This window comes from Perissodus microlepis, chromosome 20 (genome assembly GCF_051167445.1).
Source record: "Perissodus microlepis isolate ML-2025 ecotype Zambia chromosome 20, ASM5116744v1, whole genome shotgun sequence".
Classification (NCBI taxonomy): Eukaryota; Metazoa; Chordata; class Actinopteri; order Cichliformes; family Cichlidae; genus Perissodus; species Perissodus microlepis.
Genome location: NC_140480.1, coordinates 23348528 through 23364240, shown reverse-complemented (window position 1 = coordinate 23364240; position 15713 = coordinate 23348528). Strand labels below are relative to the sequence as shown.

At 40.2% G+C, this 15713-nt stretch overlaps 1 protein-coding gene across 5 annotated transcripts in view; it reads left to right on the top strand.

Annotated features, from left to right (window-relative positions):
- The first annotated feature begins 84 nt into the window (after positions 1-84).
- The window catches only part of LOC146364560 (serine/threonine-protein kinase WNK2), a 41352-nt gene continuing 25723 nt past the window's right edge, over positions 85-15713 (top strand). For 3 of the 5 annotated variants that reach the window (XM_084918009.1, XM_084918007.1, XM_084918005.1), the window contains exons 1-5: positions 86-658; positions 1035-1822; positions 13357-13529; positions 13611-13831; positions 13938-14095. In XM_084918009.1, the coding sequence (XP_084774135.1) occupies positions 1175-1822; positions 13357-13529; positions 13611-13831; positions 13938-14095 (1200 nt within the window). In that variant the 5' untranslated portion in view covers positions 86-658; positions 1035-1174. Of the gene's footprint in view, positions 659-1034; positions 1823-13356; positions 13530-13610; positions 13832-13937; positions 14096-15713 lie in introns of all 5 variants that reach the window. The other 2 variants (XM_084918008.1, XM_084918006.1) reach the window with 1 other exon arrangement.

Sequence of the window (15713 nt, the reverse complement as noted above, 5' to 3'; positions counted from 1 at the left end):
GTTGGACAGCACAGCAATATGATGAGTAGGCTTTCTGTGGCGTCCCAGAGTGCCGTATGATTGGATGGACCATTCCCCCCCACCTCCACCCTCCTATAGTCCTCACCAGGGGCGTGGAGCCAAGCGAACTGAATGGGAAACACATTTGGTGTACCTCACCGGTGCACTTACCAAATGGTGGAAGGCGATGACAAGCGCAAACAGCTGTTGGTTTAAGTTAACTACCGAGGGGACTACAGGAAAAATAAAAAAAACCCGAGTCTTAAAGCGACCCGTGTGTGCTATTTACTTACGCGGCAGCGAAGAAGAAACAGTGGGGAGAGTCGCATTGGGAGCTGCAACCGAAGAGAGGGATGCGGGGACTTAAAAGGAGATAAATACAAGATATTCGTCAGTTATTTCTTGTCAGCATGTGGTATGTGTTCAGTTAAGAAAGCCCGAATTTGTTTGCGGTCGCTGGGGCGGCTCCTGTGCTTGAAAATGGAGATAATATGCAGATAGGGCGTTTTTGAAGTCCACCTTTTGTCGTGGACAGTCGGCTAACGTTGGCGAGGTTTTTTTTGAGTGCTGCTACTGGACCTGGCAGGTTTGTCTCTGCTGTGTGTCACTAGCGTCAGTTTTACTCGAGGGTGTTTTTTATGCCCCTTTTTTGAACAAGGTAAGTCGTGCCTTATTTTTTTAATGTCAGTATTTGAACGTAAGATAATATTGTGGGTATACTGGGGGGGATTTAGTGCTAGCTAGTTGCCAAACTTATGTCGCCGAAGCCAGCTTGCTAGTTTCTCGGTCACCTGGACGACGATGGCTTCTGGAAGCAATGCTTTAACTCCTGGGCTTGCCTTTTTGTCAACCCCCTCTTACTGACAGCAGCTAACTTCACCTCAGTGATTATTACCATGCTTAACGCCCATCGATAGCTTTAGCAATAATGTATAACTGGGGCATATTGCATTTCTTTTGCAGGTTCTTTTTATTATTATTATTATTATTATTATTATTAGCGGATAAAATCTTGTCTATGTCATCCATCCCAGTGTTGTTAAGGGCCTCTCCCGGCAAACTGCGTCACCGAGTGGGCGCTGCAGGTATTCATCTGTCGATCTGCGTGTTGGAAAGTCTACCCGTGATGGCACGAATGACCTGGAAACCAAGGCGACTGAACGTTTAAGTCACCATGGAGCCGGAGTCTAAATCAGGCTCCGGGGACCATCAAGACCTGAGAAATTCGCCTGTAACCAAGTCTCAGTGTGAACCGGGCAAAAATGTGCGCGAGGCCATGGGTGATGGACCCGTCAGTCTTGTGGACTCTGTAGTGAGAGGTGGGAGTGACCCCATCGCATATCCTTCCTCCAGTTATCAGAGGATTGTGCATCAGAGATTCATCAGGAGAAGTTTGTGGTTTTCAGACACAGATGAGCAGGCCTTTGAAGCACCTGAATGTAATAACAGGAGTAAGATCCTAAACATTAACCTGCGAACAATTGTGGACAGGTCAAGGGGGACCAGCTGTGGGATACAGGAGGGATCCAGCACTGAAAGTCAAGGTGGGCTTAAAGACAGTGCAACAGAGAGCGCCAGCGCCGATGAGGACAAGGAGAAAGGTGGAGACGCGTTAAATGTTACATGCAGTGATGGTGGTAAAGCTGCTGTCAAGGCAGCCAGTGAGGAGAATGAGGAGGAGGCAGAGATGAAGGCAGTCTCCACGTCTCCAGGGGGAAGGTTCCTTAAATTTGACATAGAGCTGGGGAGAGGTTCCTTCAAGACAGTCTACAAAGGCCTGGATACTGAGACCTGGGTGGAGGTGGCCTGGTGTGAGCTGCAGGTAAGGCAGTAAAATTGTCTCATCTCATTAACAAGATTTCTGTGACACCAATTCGTTGTGTATGCAGCAGTTACAGACAAGGCACAATTATCTTTTTCATATCTGTGAAAAAAAGGCTTATTTGTCACATTTTTAATCCATGAGATGGATGCTGACCAGAGCTATCTAAAAGTATCTTCACATTTTTCCCTCTACGATAAATATATGCGTGATTAATATTAGTGGAAGAATGCCTGACTCCCACAGGAAGCCCTCTATCTTTTCTCCTCTGTGTTCTCACTCATCATGATAGTGTAATGGAGATGTCTTCAGGGAGCTGTCAATCAGCCTCTAGTCTCATGAAGGAGTATGCTGAGTTGCAAATTGGTCACCACTAAATTTTAAATGGTTTACACTGGAAGACTGATTGACAAGCAGTAGCTGTAGACATGACATGGAGGAACATACCATCGCTGAAGTATGGCGATCGACAGTTTCGCAAATGCACAAGGGGAGTTCATTTTCTTGCGTTACATAGACACAAGGAAATCACAAGCTTAGACTGTGCAAAGGTATTAACTAATTATTTCCATCCTTCTGAGACTGCAACAAGGATTATTCTCTCTCCCTCTCCCAGGAGGCTTAAGGGGGACTATAGTCAGCATGACTGGCCCCCTCAAAGTACAAAAACATGTCCTGTGATTTGTTATTTTTTCTCCCTATTTAGATAATTTTGTAAAGGATTTATTTTACATTGTGTGTGCTCAGACAGCCTTCATTTTCCATGGCAGTTTGGCCAGCTGATTGCATGATGACACTCAGCTCAATCATTGAAGTGGACAGTGCAGGAGATGCCGGTTCGCTCTCTCCCAGCAGTGTGTCTGCATGTTATTAGTGGTGCTACTCCCTGCATCGCACCCTCTGTGTAACAGGAGGTGAGCAGACAGGAAGCAGCTGAACCTGCCCCATAGCCTGCTGGGAGCCTTGTGGCAGTCAGTGGCCTCAGTGAATACTTTGCCTAGGGTACTGAAAACATGCTGCGTCAGTACTGTGCGAGATGAAAGAATGCAAACCACTTCATCCACTGGCAGGAATTAAACCTGTTTTGTCTGACTTTAGCATTACAGCGCAGTGACACATAGCATCACATAAAAGGACTTTAAAGATAGCATGCCATTGTTGAGCATGCAAAGACACACTGAGACTCGAAGGCCTCATTTGGATGATGATATCATGCACGCTGACAGCAGGAAGCAGCCCTGAGCTTTCCTCAACTGGACAACACAAAGCTGTAGTTCAGTCCAGTGGATGGAGAATGTGGAAGAGGGATCTATGTACTCTTATTTTATTTTTCCCTACAGACAGATTAAAACTCCCTCTAGTGGACAGTTGACAATGGATGTTAATCATGATTCAAGTGATCATGTAGTCATCTCATATACACTGTTGTAGCTTTGAGCTGAAGGTCTTCCATTAGGTACTGTTGGATAAACAAAATAACAGGCAGAACTCTTTCACGTGTTGTTAAACTGTCATAGCAGATGCAGTTTAGGTAATTATTATCCATTTATTTTCTTAATTGGCCATTTGAATCATTAAATGTCTTACAAAGGAGTTTCCTTGCCTCCTTAGTGATATCTGAAGAATTAATCTGCAGCCGTTTATTGATTAATGAGTCAGTTGAAGCTATTTATTGTGCATAATTACACATTCCCAAATGATTTTTACTCTGGAATTTTTGCTGTTGGTCACAGAATACAAAATATAAGACAATTAATTTCCTTCTCTGATGTTTTATAGACTGAGTGACTATAAAACAGAATTGGAATCTGTCATTCTGGATGTTTCAGTGTGTATTTACACTGCTATATTACACAATGTCTGAATTCAATTTTAAGTTTAGAGTTGCTGCATTGTGCAGTTAGACCAACAGCACACTTCTTAATTATGGGCATTTGTAATAATCTGTAGTTTTATCCCGTAGACTGTAGTACGGGAAATGAGATTCTTTACTCCTAAAGAAAGTAGAAGAAGGAGTAGCTTCAGTAGGCTTTATCAACATCCTCAATGTTATTGTCTGTCAAGCTGTAATCAGGATGAAATCACTGGAGAGATGAACTAAGAAGTGAGATTAATAGGATCGTAGTGTATATTGAGCCTAAAGGCAGACTTTTCAAGGTGGAGCTCTTTGAACCTGACTCGATCACCATAGTAATATATATACTGCACATCTCACAGGTGGTGCATGCGAGCTGTTTTCTTCTTTGTGCACAGCAGCCAGTGCCAAAACGGATGTCACGATTGCTGTTGTGCAGGGTTCTTTGGTGTTGTTTTGGCTTACTATACAGCTTGCTTTAAAATATATATATATATAACCAGGATGGTCAGCACATACAGGCTGGAGGCACAATTGTACTGGCAGATCAGTCTCTGCCAGCATCTCTATGATACACCATTAAGTGGGATTGCTGGTACTTTCAGGAAGCTGAGATATTTTGCAGAAAACCTCAACAGGTTTTTTTTTTTTAATGTTTTGAATTTATTCTATTCTGATTCCAGCTGTGATTTCTTTTTTTCTCTGAACAGCAACATGTGTCTGAAGACTGCAGTGAATCGTCTATATCAGCTGTAAAAGTGCATAAAATTGTTTCTCTTCTCGGTCTGTATTTGTTACTAAGCCTGTTTTATACTGCAGGTATTACAGCTAATAGAACACAGATAATAACATGTTTTATTCTGTTGGTATTTACAGAGAATCACAGAGTATATTCATTCAGTAAAATGAATCATTCAAAGTAGCCAAAGTAATTTCCAGGTATTTGTCACTGAAAGTGCAAATGTACTTCATGTGTTTCATGTTTAAATGTATGACGTTCTAATGAGCAGCTTTTATGTTAGAAGTAAACACCAGCAATGGGCATGCACTGGATAAGATAAATATGATAGAAATTATAACTATGCCATTAATAAATTCTCTGCCAGCATTCTTGTCTTGCACCCTGTGATAGACAGACAACTTGCCCAGGGTATACCTTATCTTTTGCCCCATGGGATAGAACCCCCTGCAACCCTGAATTACATAAGTGGAAAAAAAATGAATGGATGGATGGATTCCTCTCTTACCCTTTTTGTGGCACCAATCAATTTGTTCGTTTTGTGAGTGTCTTTTATGCGAGCACGTGGAAAACGTGGTTAAAGACAGTTTATAACCACCATTATATCCATTATCTTTCTAGCCTTTCTTGGTTTTTCCAAGCCATCCAATGCAAAGAGGGCTTAGCTGTGTTGAGATTGCTTCATACTATTACCCTGAGATAGCATGGTAAAAATCGCTGCACAGACTCAGAGCTCTCCTGCCCACAATCACACAAGATCTTTTTGGTCATATTCAACAAAATAATAAAGTGCAGGTTTCAGCAAGTCTTAAGCTTGCATCTGAAGTAGGTCAGAGTAAACAACATGGGGGTAAAATCTTACGTGTGGCATGTGTATGATGCCAGCTTTGCCGTTCCAAGCAAACTGTTGTGGAAAACAGGAGATACCCCCATGGAAGACAGAGAAACATGAAATATCACTCTTGATTTTCCACTGTATTCTCGCCTTCCCGTGGTCACATGGCTTTCCTCCCTAGAAATTTTAATCTGGTCTCGTGTTTGTTTTTGCTCTCTTCCTCCCTCGTCTCTCTCTCTTAGCCCTGCCCCTTCCCGTTCATGCCCATCTCCCCCACATCTCTGTTTCTGTGCCAGGCTGCTGGCATATCACAGATGGCCCTGGCTCATGCAAGGATGTTAATGTGAGAGAAGGATGCCTGTTTTCAGTCCTTTCATTGTTGAGAAGAAACAGATCCTGTGATTCTTTTTACTTTGTCTTAATCATTATTGCTCTCTGGAATTTTTCTAAACTTTGGAAACTTTTTCTTTCCACCACTTGTGGCTCAGTGTATTGATTTTTATCTCAGTGTTGAATGCTGTGTGCACACTTGCAGACAGTTTACTTCTGACCTTTTGCAGACTTCTCAGGTATTTGGCAGTGAGCTTATTTTGTAGATTAAATCTCTTTTTTCAGCTTGTGACTGCAGAGTTGGCAATGATGCCATGGCAGTGTTATCAGGCCGCCTGTCTTTGCTGAAGATTAGGGATTTCTTGAACCAAACAAACCCAGCAGCTTACTCACTAGATCTGTTTCTTCACTCCAAATGCTGGATTTCACTGTAATCATAGATTTAGATTGCACTCTCATCTGACAAGATGATACCATGCTTTCTCTCTGGATTAACATGTGTAATAACACATCTTCTCCTTGTCTGCACAGATGAAAAAAAGGTAAACAAAGTTGGAGATGCCCAAATGGGTCATTGTTTACAGCCCATCTGGCATTGAGAGGCCTTGGGCAGCATGGAGAGCCATTCACTGTGGCAGTGCCTTATCTGTTCCCCCATCTTTCATCACATCTGAATTCCCGCGTCACCAAGTCAACTGAAAAGCAATGGCAAAGATAGATATGCCTACTGGTGTGACGTGTGGTATAGTTGCATGCTGCAGGTGTGATAGTTGTCTCTTGTACAGTCTTTTTGTTGTTGGTGTTGTTTTCATTTAAGTCATTTCCATTCATTTGAGAGCATCTGAATGTGTTTGCTGTATGGCTGAATCAGTGTGCTGGTCACTCTATGGTTCAAGTTGCAACATAATTGGATCTAGTAACCATCACTTATCATTGTGAACATAGCCTAGGCCTGAAGTGTATGTACTCTATTGATGAAACGGCTTTAGAAAGAATTGTAAATCCACAGCATGTCTTAACTGGTAAAATGATGCTTACCCAAAAACTCTCACCTTGTATGTTGGTTTATTCATGGTCTTTGTCCCACATCGTCTGAAAGGAAAAGCTGCAAAGGAATAAATAATTTTTTATCTTAATGTTTAGGAGGGATAATGGGGAGCACATACATACACAGACATACACAATGTTTTGAATGTTTTCAGTTAGATTAAAAAATTGGGAAAACTTCTTTACTGTGATTTAAGCAAACATTTGGTTAAAGAGACAGTTGCAGTATTTTTAATATTTTTACTATAAAATGCTACATTATACACAGGTGGATAAAATTAAGAAAACCAGAATCATATCAGTTATAATTCCTGTGAGATGTGATATTTTGTCGATTTAAAGCCTTAGGTTTGCGGTATTGTTCAGCACATTGCAGTTCAATATTGTGGTCCATACCTCTTTTTCTTTATTGATCTTATAAAATGTCCCACACTGAAACATACACTGATGTTATAACTGTTCGAAGCAGACTCAAATTTGTTTATCAGGGAGCTGCAGAGCCATTTTCAAGTGATTAATTAGTTAATTGACCAGTAATGGAAGCTACACATTAGGGTTTGCCTAAAACGGTCTATCAGTTACAGGGGTGGCTATCGGACCTCTTGTATGCAGCCTTGTTTTGACTTAAATGCCACATTGGCTAGACTTTTATTAAAGCTGACACATGTTGCTATGCTGCAGTCTTCACAGTTTTTATCTTGTGGTCTATATATATTGTATCTGACTTGCTGTGCTAGTACCTCCGCTGTAGTATTGCCTTAACATTTCGTACAGGGATTCTCTAAGCAGCTTTCAGAGCAGCACCTTACATTAGGACATTTAGCTAAATGGCCTTTGACCGCTCTCTTTCCTCCCCCCCCAACAATAGAAAGTGTCACAACAGCTCATTAGGACTAGTAATCCCTTTTGGAATTCAAGAAGGTTATTTGTATGAACAAACCTGGAGCACCTCTGTATCCTGTTAAGGCCTCCTGCTTAGGCTTTGTGGTATGAAGACAAGGGTTACTTCACTCTAGTTGGCCTCTGCGTTACTAAGCTGTTTATGTAATGACTAAAAAACAAATGGGCTCACTGTAGCACTTCCATCTTAAGTCACTATTACTGTAAACTGCTATTAACATTTATGCTGGGAGCTTATTTCATTTATAAATCCTCAAATGTGCTGATAAACTGTGATTGTTGTCTTTGCTATAAGAAGTTTCTAATTCTTTGATTAAACAATGTAGGAATCCTTCTTCCTGGTATTTTACTTGTTTAGTCTGGCTCAGGGTATTATGCCAAGTAAAGGCTGTCTAAGTGGCTCTGTGGCTCCAAACACTGCAGCAGATTCTAAAATTGTCAAACCAGGGAGTTTAGCCAGGCCACCCAGTTCAAATCAGGGCAGCTCTACTCGACAAATCATTGCTCTTGTCCTTATCTCAGTGCCAACCCTCATCATCAGTGGTCTGTACGATGCAGGACATGTGGAAGCCTGTCCACCCTCCGCACTCTCACTTTCTGGCTTGCACCGGTCCACACTGGCTACAGTAGGCTTTAGTCATTTACATGGACACTGAACACATTTGTGAATTTGTCTGAAGTTCAGAGCAGATGGGTAAAATTTGCCACCCGGTGTATCATAGCACTGCAGCTATTTGTAGCCACTCTGTCAGCTCCTCCATGGTTTTTACAATGGGTCTGAGTGACCGTGTTACCGTTAAGTATCAGTGTTTGGGGTCAGTGTATTGAAAGTGTCACCACCAGCTGTCGTACCTTGGGTTGGATTGGCTGGACACACAGGCTAATGCTGCTAAAAATGTTACCAGTTAAAGCAGATTAGAAATGAATAAAATAACATGACTTATTTTCTACTTGGCTTAAATCTAATAATAAATAATGTAATTATATCTATCTGTATATATACACGATTACATATGGAATATTTTGCCTTTTTTATTAAAGGGAAGGATTGTTAAAACAATATATGATTATTTGTGGCTCTCAGCCAGAATTCTGTGATGCATTATACTAAATATAAATAGACAATCCTCATTTACCACATGCAACTTTTAGTTAGTAAGTCTTTTTGGTTAAGCTATTCTTCCATTGCATCTGATTTAGAACTCCTAAACTTTTTTGTATTAGTGTATATAATACAGTGTTTGTGTATATATCTATACATATATATATATGTATGTATATATCTATATATATATCTATATATATGTATATATATTTTGAAAGTTCTGTATATAAAATTTTATATTAAGCCAGGTATATAAAATTTACTGCAAACTTCTATGTCCATTGCTTTAAAAAAATATAGACTTTTGCAACCGGATGATTCTTTTTGTTAAACCGTCTGTTTCTAGTGATCTCAACTTTGTTAAATTGTAAAATAGGCATCACTTTCAAGACTGTCGTAATGAAGAATATACCCCAATATTTATGTGTATTTGATTTCTTAGACATTGGTAATGTTGTAAATCCATTCAACAGTTTTCATACACAACTGTTGGTCTCTTGAGTAGATAAGTGAGTATTAGTAAAATGTTTTTCTTTGTGTCCAAAAAAACCACTTCCTTTTCAGCCTATGCGTTTTCACAGAAAAGAGCTTTATAGGAGGTTTCTATGCTTTAATCTGCTTTGGCTAACTGCTGGTCACAATCAGCTAGTCACACTCATACACATAAACATCCAAGCAACAATCACAAGTGCTCTTAATATGATCAGCACCCAATTAATTTATTTCATTTAGTATCTTATGTTCTGTTTTTCTTCTGTTCTCAGTGTGTCTGTGATGCTTTTATTTTGCATAGTTTCTGCTTGTCTCTCCCCTTCTGTTTTCTTAGCTCACACTTTTGATGCCCAAACAGCAAAGTAATCATTTGGGCATAGTCTGATTGTTGTTTTCTGCCACAGTATCGGAGTGGCTTCTCATCTTGAATGTTGTTCTGCCTCTTTGACTCCTCCCTCCCAAGGCTAGGTGAAGCATACATTTGTCTCTTTCAGAATGCTTTTCAGATATTTCACCAGCCTTTTCTTATTCAAAACATTATACTGGGCCACCCTGAATGCCGGGTATGCCATTTTACTCTGCCTGGGTTTACCATGGTTGTATGGCAGGTGTACAACAATGAATACAGGGATAATGGTAGCTGGCACAGCTGCCGGTCAAAGCCTCCTGCAGTCATGACTGATGGGACACAATTCAGCTGCGGGCAGTCTGCTGGCTCATGGCTCACCCTGCACCAGCTTTTGTTACAGCATCGGAAGCACTGCAGTAGTCATCTGTTATTAAGGATGGGTGGAAAGGGTTTCCAAGTAAATTATCATACCGCCTCAGCCTGGCAACCAGGGTTTGTTTCCCTTCAGTCCAAACATTTTTTGTTGAAATGTCTGCATGAACTGAATAAGATGTGGCAGTAAGGAGGTAGTTCTGTAGCTATGGTTAAAGGAATATGACCTGTATTGATTGTTAATGCGTCACATTATCATTGTGAGTGAGACTGAACCTGAGCTTTTCAATGCGGCATTTAAATTCTATACTAAGGCCTATTTGCTGTGGGATTTCTGCATATTGGGGTATGCATGCTAGTCAAGTTTTACTGGATTTTACAAATAACTTATATTCATGTAAAATATTTCTTAATCTTCATTTATTGACAAAAACATGTGACAGTAAATATGAGTTCTGCTGTCCTTTTTTATATTACAATTTGTTGACAAGTTGTTTGAATACAAATCCCAATAACACTATGGCTATGGAGTCCCGGTGTTGCTAATCTGCTCCTTGTTAACTAAGGATCAAGATGAGGCCAAGTTAATTAGGTAAAGCAGAAATAGTAATTAGGAACGCTAAGTTGTAGTGGCAAAGAAACAGCCAGACAATTTGTAATTTGGCTGGCATAATCAGGACTAATGCATAAACCTGTTTCTCTCCTAATACATTTAGCCTCTAGGATGCGGATCTCACTGGTTCAGTAAGTTCAGATATTTATATATTAGGTAAGAACTTGTAGGCTTTGTCTCATTGGGGGAAACTGTGACAAACTAAAATAGACACAATTGGTGTCTATAAAAAATTATAGTCATAAGATTTCTTCAGACAGAACGGAGCTGTGTGTGAACTACATTTGTCAGCAGCCACTCATTAGCCACTCAGTCCATGTGCCACTTCACAACCTTAGCATTGTTCTATGCTTTCAGATGGATTGTGAATTGAATCTTTTATCAGAGATGGGGGATTAATTTTTCATGTAGTGAGATCTGGGATCATGTAAAATGGTACAATTGGAGTCATACCTGATGCTAGTACATACTGTAATTTTGGGTAGCATTCGTTGCATCGGTGTAATTTAAATCCAGACGAAGGGAATGTTCATGTCATGATCCACAAAAAAATGTAAGTATGTCTGATTATGTCAGTAGCCTTCAGGGAGAAGGCTAAAGCTCTTTATATACAATCAGTAAGCTCCTTTCATTAGGAAGTGTAACTCTTACAGCTTTGTTATAATTATCCTTAAATCCTCAGGTAAAGTAGCTGGACTGATAGCAATCCCTTCACAATAGGAGTATGCTATTCCTACTTAATGTGACATTAGGTCAAGAATATGATTTTGACACTGCATTTATATACTATGATAAGCTTGCAGAGTTCCTGGATCTAATATTTTAATCCATTACTTGATTCTTCCAACACCAAAAACCCAGTGGTTTGCTTTCTCATTCTGATATTCTGTGTCGCTGTATGAGCTAGCAGAGCTGTGGAATTAACAGAGGTGAGCATACAGATATAGTGGATGGCAGCATTGTAGAGAACAGGTTTAAAGATTGCTTCCTGATAATGTCACTATCTATTTTTCTGCCCTTGCTGCCTGCTGTAGCTTTCAGTTTGTGTGTTTGACCTCACTCAAGCAGTTACCTGCTCTGCTATGAAGCACAGGTGCGATAAGATTACATGCACATACATGCACACAAACAATAAATGGTCTGTTTGTAGTGCAGCAAATGTACTGTAATGAGTCACACTTGTTAAAGACCTCACAGTAGCTATGAGGAAATTGATTTTCAAAGTGACATTCTTCCATTCTCTCAGTGCGCAAAAGCATATAAGTGCACATAACTCTCGACGCAGTGAACCACGCCTCTCAGCCTGCATGTGGCTTCTGAATTATGCAGAAACCCCAGTGTCTGCTAAGAGGGAAAGACAAGTGAGGGTGCAAATGTAGGGGGTGATGCGGGGAGTGTGACTGGAGCTTGGGGAACACTCTGAATTGGGGCTTATTTGAAAAAAGCAGCAGGTTTCCTGAAAGATGAGATCAAGAAAGCAAGGGAGCAGTAAAGGAAGTAATCTGGCGAGAGGAGGGGGGGAATTGCCTAAAGGAAAGAAAGCTGCAGCACTCATGCTTTAAGCAGTCTTCCTCGTTCCTCTTTGTTGCTCTTTTTTAGACCTATGTTTCAGGTAAGCTTCAGACCATGTGGTGCTCCTGTGCAACAAACAGCACATGGGGATAACCCAGCCCAACTTAGCCAGCCCAAGCCTTTCATTGCTCAGCTTGCATCAGTAGAAAGAGTTCTCTGCAGAACTGAATTATTCATGGGACTTCAGAAGAGTGCAGTGAAAATCCCCACACCCCTCACCACCACCATCACCACCATACACACTTACACAAAAAAACCTGACATGCCACATTCTTATACATGCAAGCCTTATCCATCACATCAATCCACTCTTCAACACATTGAATCACAATGTTGTTAATTTTTCTGGTTATTCATGCTCATTTTCTAATTGCAGTTTCATCTAAGAAGGAAGTTGACTTTGGGTGAATAATTGAATAGATTAAATCCCGCTAGGTTGTTTTCACTGCATTCCACCATCAGTGTCGTCGGTTTCTGTGATGGGTGGGGTCTTGCTGCTAGACACAGCTCACTGTGTGTATGTGTGTTATATAAGTCGTTGATGTAGTGGCAGTAAAAAAAAAAGAAGACAAGAAAAAAAAATCACAGGAAAGAAACCACAACCTTGCACTAGATACAGCATGGTGCTGCCAGACTAGGAACTGAGAAATGGTGAGAGAGTAGCTACAGAAGATGCTTTTTGTGTTTGTGGGGGATCTTGGGGATGAAAAAGGGAGTGGTCGGGGTGCAGAAAAGGAGATAGATTGCAGATGTGGGGGGAGGGGACTAAGAGGGTGAGAGAGTGAGAAAGCGAGTGAAAGATGGCAGAGATCGATGACACATAACCTTTAGCCATAGCATTTTGAGGGTGTGACGATGTTAATGCCTTGGTTCATTCTCCCAGGAGCGGCTGTGCTTTGTCACCCCTCTTTCTCTTTACACGTCCTCAGTGTTCCTGGACAAATCAAAGCTAGCAAGTAAGAGGTCACATCTGATCATATTACATCTAAAAATGTATTTGCAAACAAAAGATTTGGCAGAATGTTCTTACGGATTGAAAAAGACACTCATCTGAATGTTCCCACACACGTACACTTGTGACAGTCATCGGCTTTGACGCACATATGGTCTAATTAGAGATGTGTATATGTCTCAGAGACTGACACTAACCTCCACCTCAACTACTCCGTATTTCGTACTTTCAAAAGCATACTAGAAGCATGAATTTAAAATGTGGAGGAATGATGGGATGCTCTTCCATCTGGTAGTTTTTGTGAAGCAAATATGTTTTACAGTTATTTTAGGGGCTTGATGGTCATCATTTCTTCATCTGTTGTTTCCTCTAGGATCGTAAGCTTTCTAAAATGGAACGTCAGCGCTTTAAAGAGGAAGCAGAAATGTTGAAGGGCCTCCAGCATCCCAACATTGTCCGTTTCTACGACTTCTGGGAGTCACCGCTTAAAGGAAAGAAGTGCATTGTTTTAGTAACAGAGCTCATGACATCAGGAACACTAAAAACGTGAGTATGGATGTAGGCAGTTGCTTTTATTTTGCTGCTCATTTAATTATGGTCTAATAGGTTTCCCTTTCCTTCATGCAGCTATCTAAAGCGTTTCAAGGTAATGAAGCCCAAAGTGTTAAGGAGCTGGTGTAGACAGATCCTTAAAGGCCTCCACTTTCTCCACACCAGGACGCCTCCCATCATCCACAGAGATCTTAAATGTGACAACATCTTTATTACTGGACCTACAGGTTCAGTAAAGATTGGGGATTTAGGTCTGGCAACACTCAAGGCAGCTTCTTTTGCTAAGAGTGTCATAGGTAGGAGACTTTTAACATGTGACTTGACAGATTTGTAGTTTTTACAGTAAGAAGTATTAGTAATTTGTCAACTGGGCACTCTTGTTCTCTCCATCTGCTCCTGCAGGCACTCCAGAGTTCATGGCCCCAGAGATGTATGAGGAACACTATGACGAGGCTGTGGATGTCTATGCCTTTGGCATGTGTATGCTAGAAATGGCCACCTCTGAATATCCCTATTCTGAGTGTCAGAATGCTGCTCAAATCTACCGCAAAGTTACCAGTGTGAGTCATGCTGTGCAATTATTATTTTTTTAAATTCTTGCATTTATTTTGGATGCCTGACTGTGAAGGAGAGGGAGAGGGGCAGAGAGGGCTTTAGCATGCAACAAAGATCTTCAGCTGGAATCAAACCAGGGATGCTACAGTTATGCAGTACACTGGAACTGGTCACACAGCATGGTGTTTTACATTTACAATAATATGTTTCCACCAAAATCACCTGTTCATGGAAAACATACTTTGGTCAAAATTTCTCAGAGCTCTAATTATGCATACAAATTGAACCTCTAAATATTTAATGTTAAATTAAGATTAAGGTAATGACTTGTCAAAAATGGGCTTACACGCAGGGATTTTAACAGAAACCTAGAGATCTGTCCAGTATTTAAACATTAATGAATGAATGTTAAGTAGCCCTAATAGAAATATGATGAACCATAATGACTATATGCTTGGAATAAAAAATGATATACAGGCAAAAAGAGGCTGAACTAATTGCTCATCAACTGTCACCAGTATTAAATGCAAAACCTTTAAATGCACTGTTTATTAAAATTAAGAAGTTGATAATTTCATATACTAAGACTTTTCCATATATTCATTTACCTTTATTACTTTACTTTCATTTACTTATTTACCATAAATCCAGAGAATTTTTCAGAGTACAAAATCAGCACCATTTTCAGGTAGATGATTCCTCAGTGTTGAATTTCTTGGTTGAAGAGTCTAATCAGCCATATGGTGTCACTCAGGGGGTCCAAGTTTCTTTTGTTTTCTGGATGAAGCCTAAAGGCTGTATTTCTGTACATCTTCCTTTGCTAGCAAAGCATAGTGCTTTGAATACTGATTGTTTTGTTTTTTCACTTTTAAAACTTGGCAGGGTTGGACCTGAAAAAAACAGACTCTTTCACCTGTTAGTAGCTGTTAAAGAAGTCTCTCAACCTATATTAATGGTTAGGGAGCATCAGTGCAGCTCTCTATAGTTGCTATTTTTTGCATTGTATTCATATGAATGTGCCTTCCACAGTGGGATGTTAATAGAAGGCTGATCAAAGAGAAACCCTAATAGCATTATACATTGTGTGTACTCCCTGAAGAGATATAGCATCCAGCTGAATAATTGGTGGAATATTAATCCAGATATATGCATATACTTTACATCTAGTTTATTTTGATGCAGAAACTTTATTTTCTCCAGTTAATTATATCACACGTTTTATATAGTCTGGCTGCACAATTAAAAAAATAACTGGGTAGATTATACCTGTAAGAAACTAAATAGAAGTGTTATGTTAAGAAAAGACAGAATGCATCCATTTTTAGAAGAACTGCTCAAAATCTATTGGGCATCAAATCTATTGTTAAACCACACCAGCTGTGACAACTCAGGACCGTCTGCACAGTCAAAACAGCCGAATTTAGACCAACTGACTGTAATAGTAGTTTACAAAACAACATCTGGCTGCTCTAACATGGAACTTTGAAAGCCTTTGTATGAGAACGAGTTGGTTTTTGTGCTTTGAGCTGTACTTTTAAGAAATTTACTATGCTGCCGGAGTTTTTGTGAGGCTTCCTTTGGATGTTTTTATGCTTTGTGGGACCTGACATGAATTCAAACTGA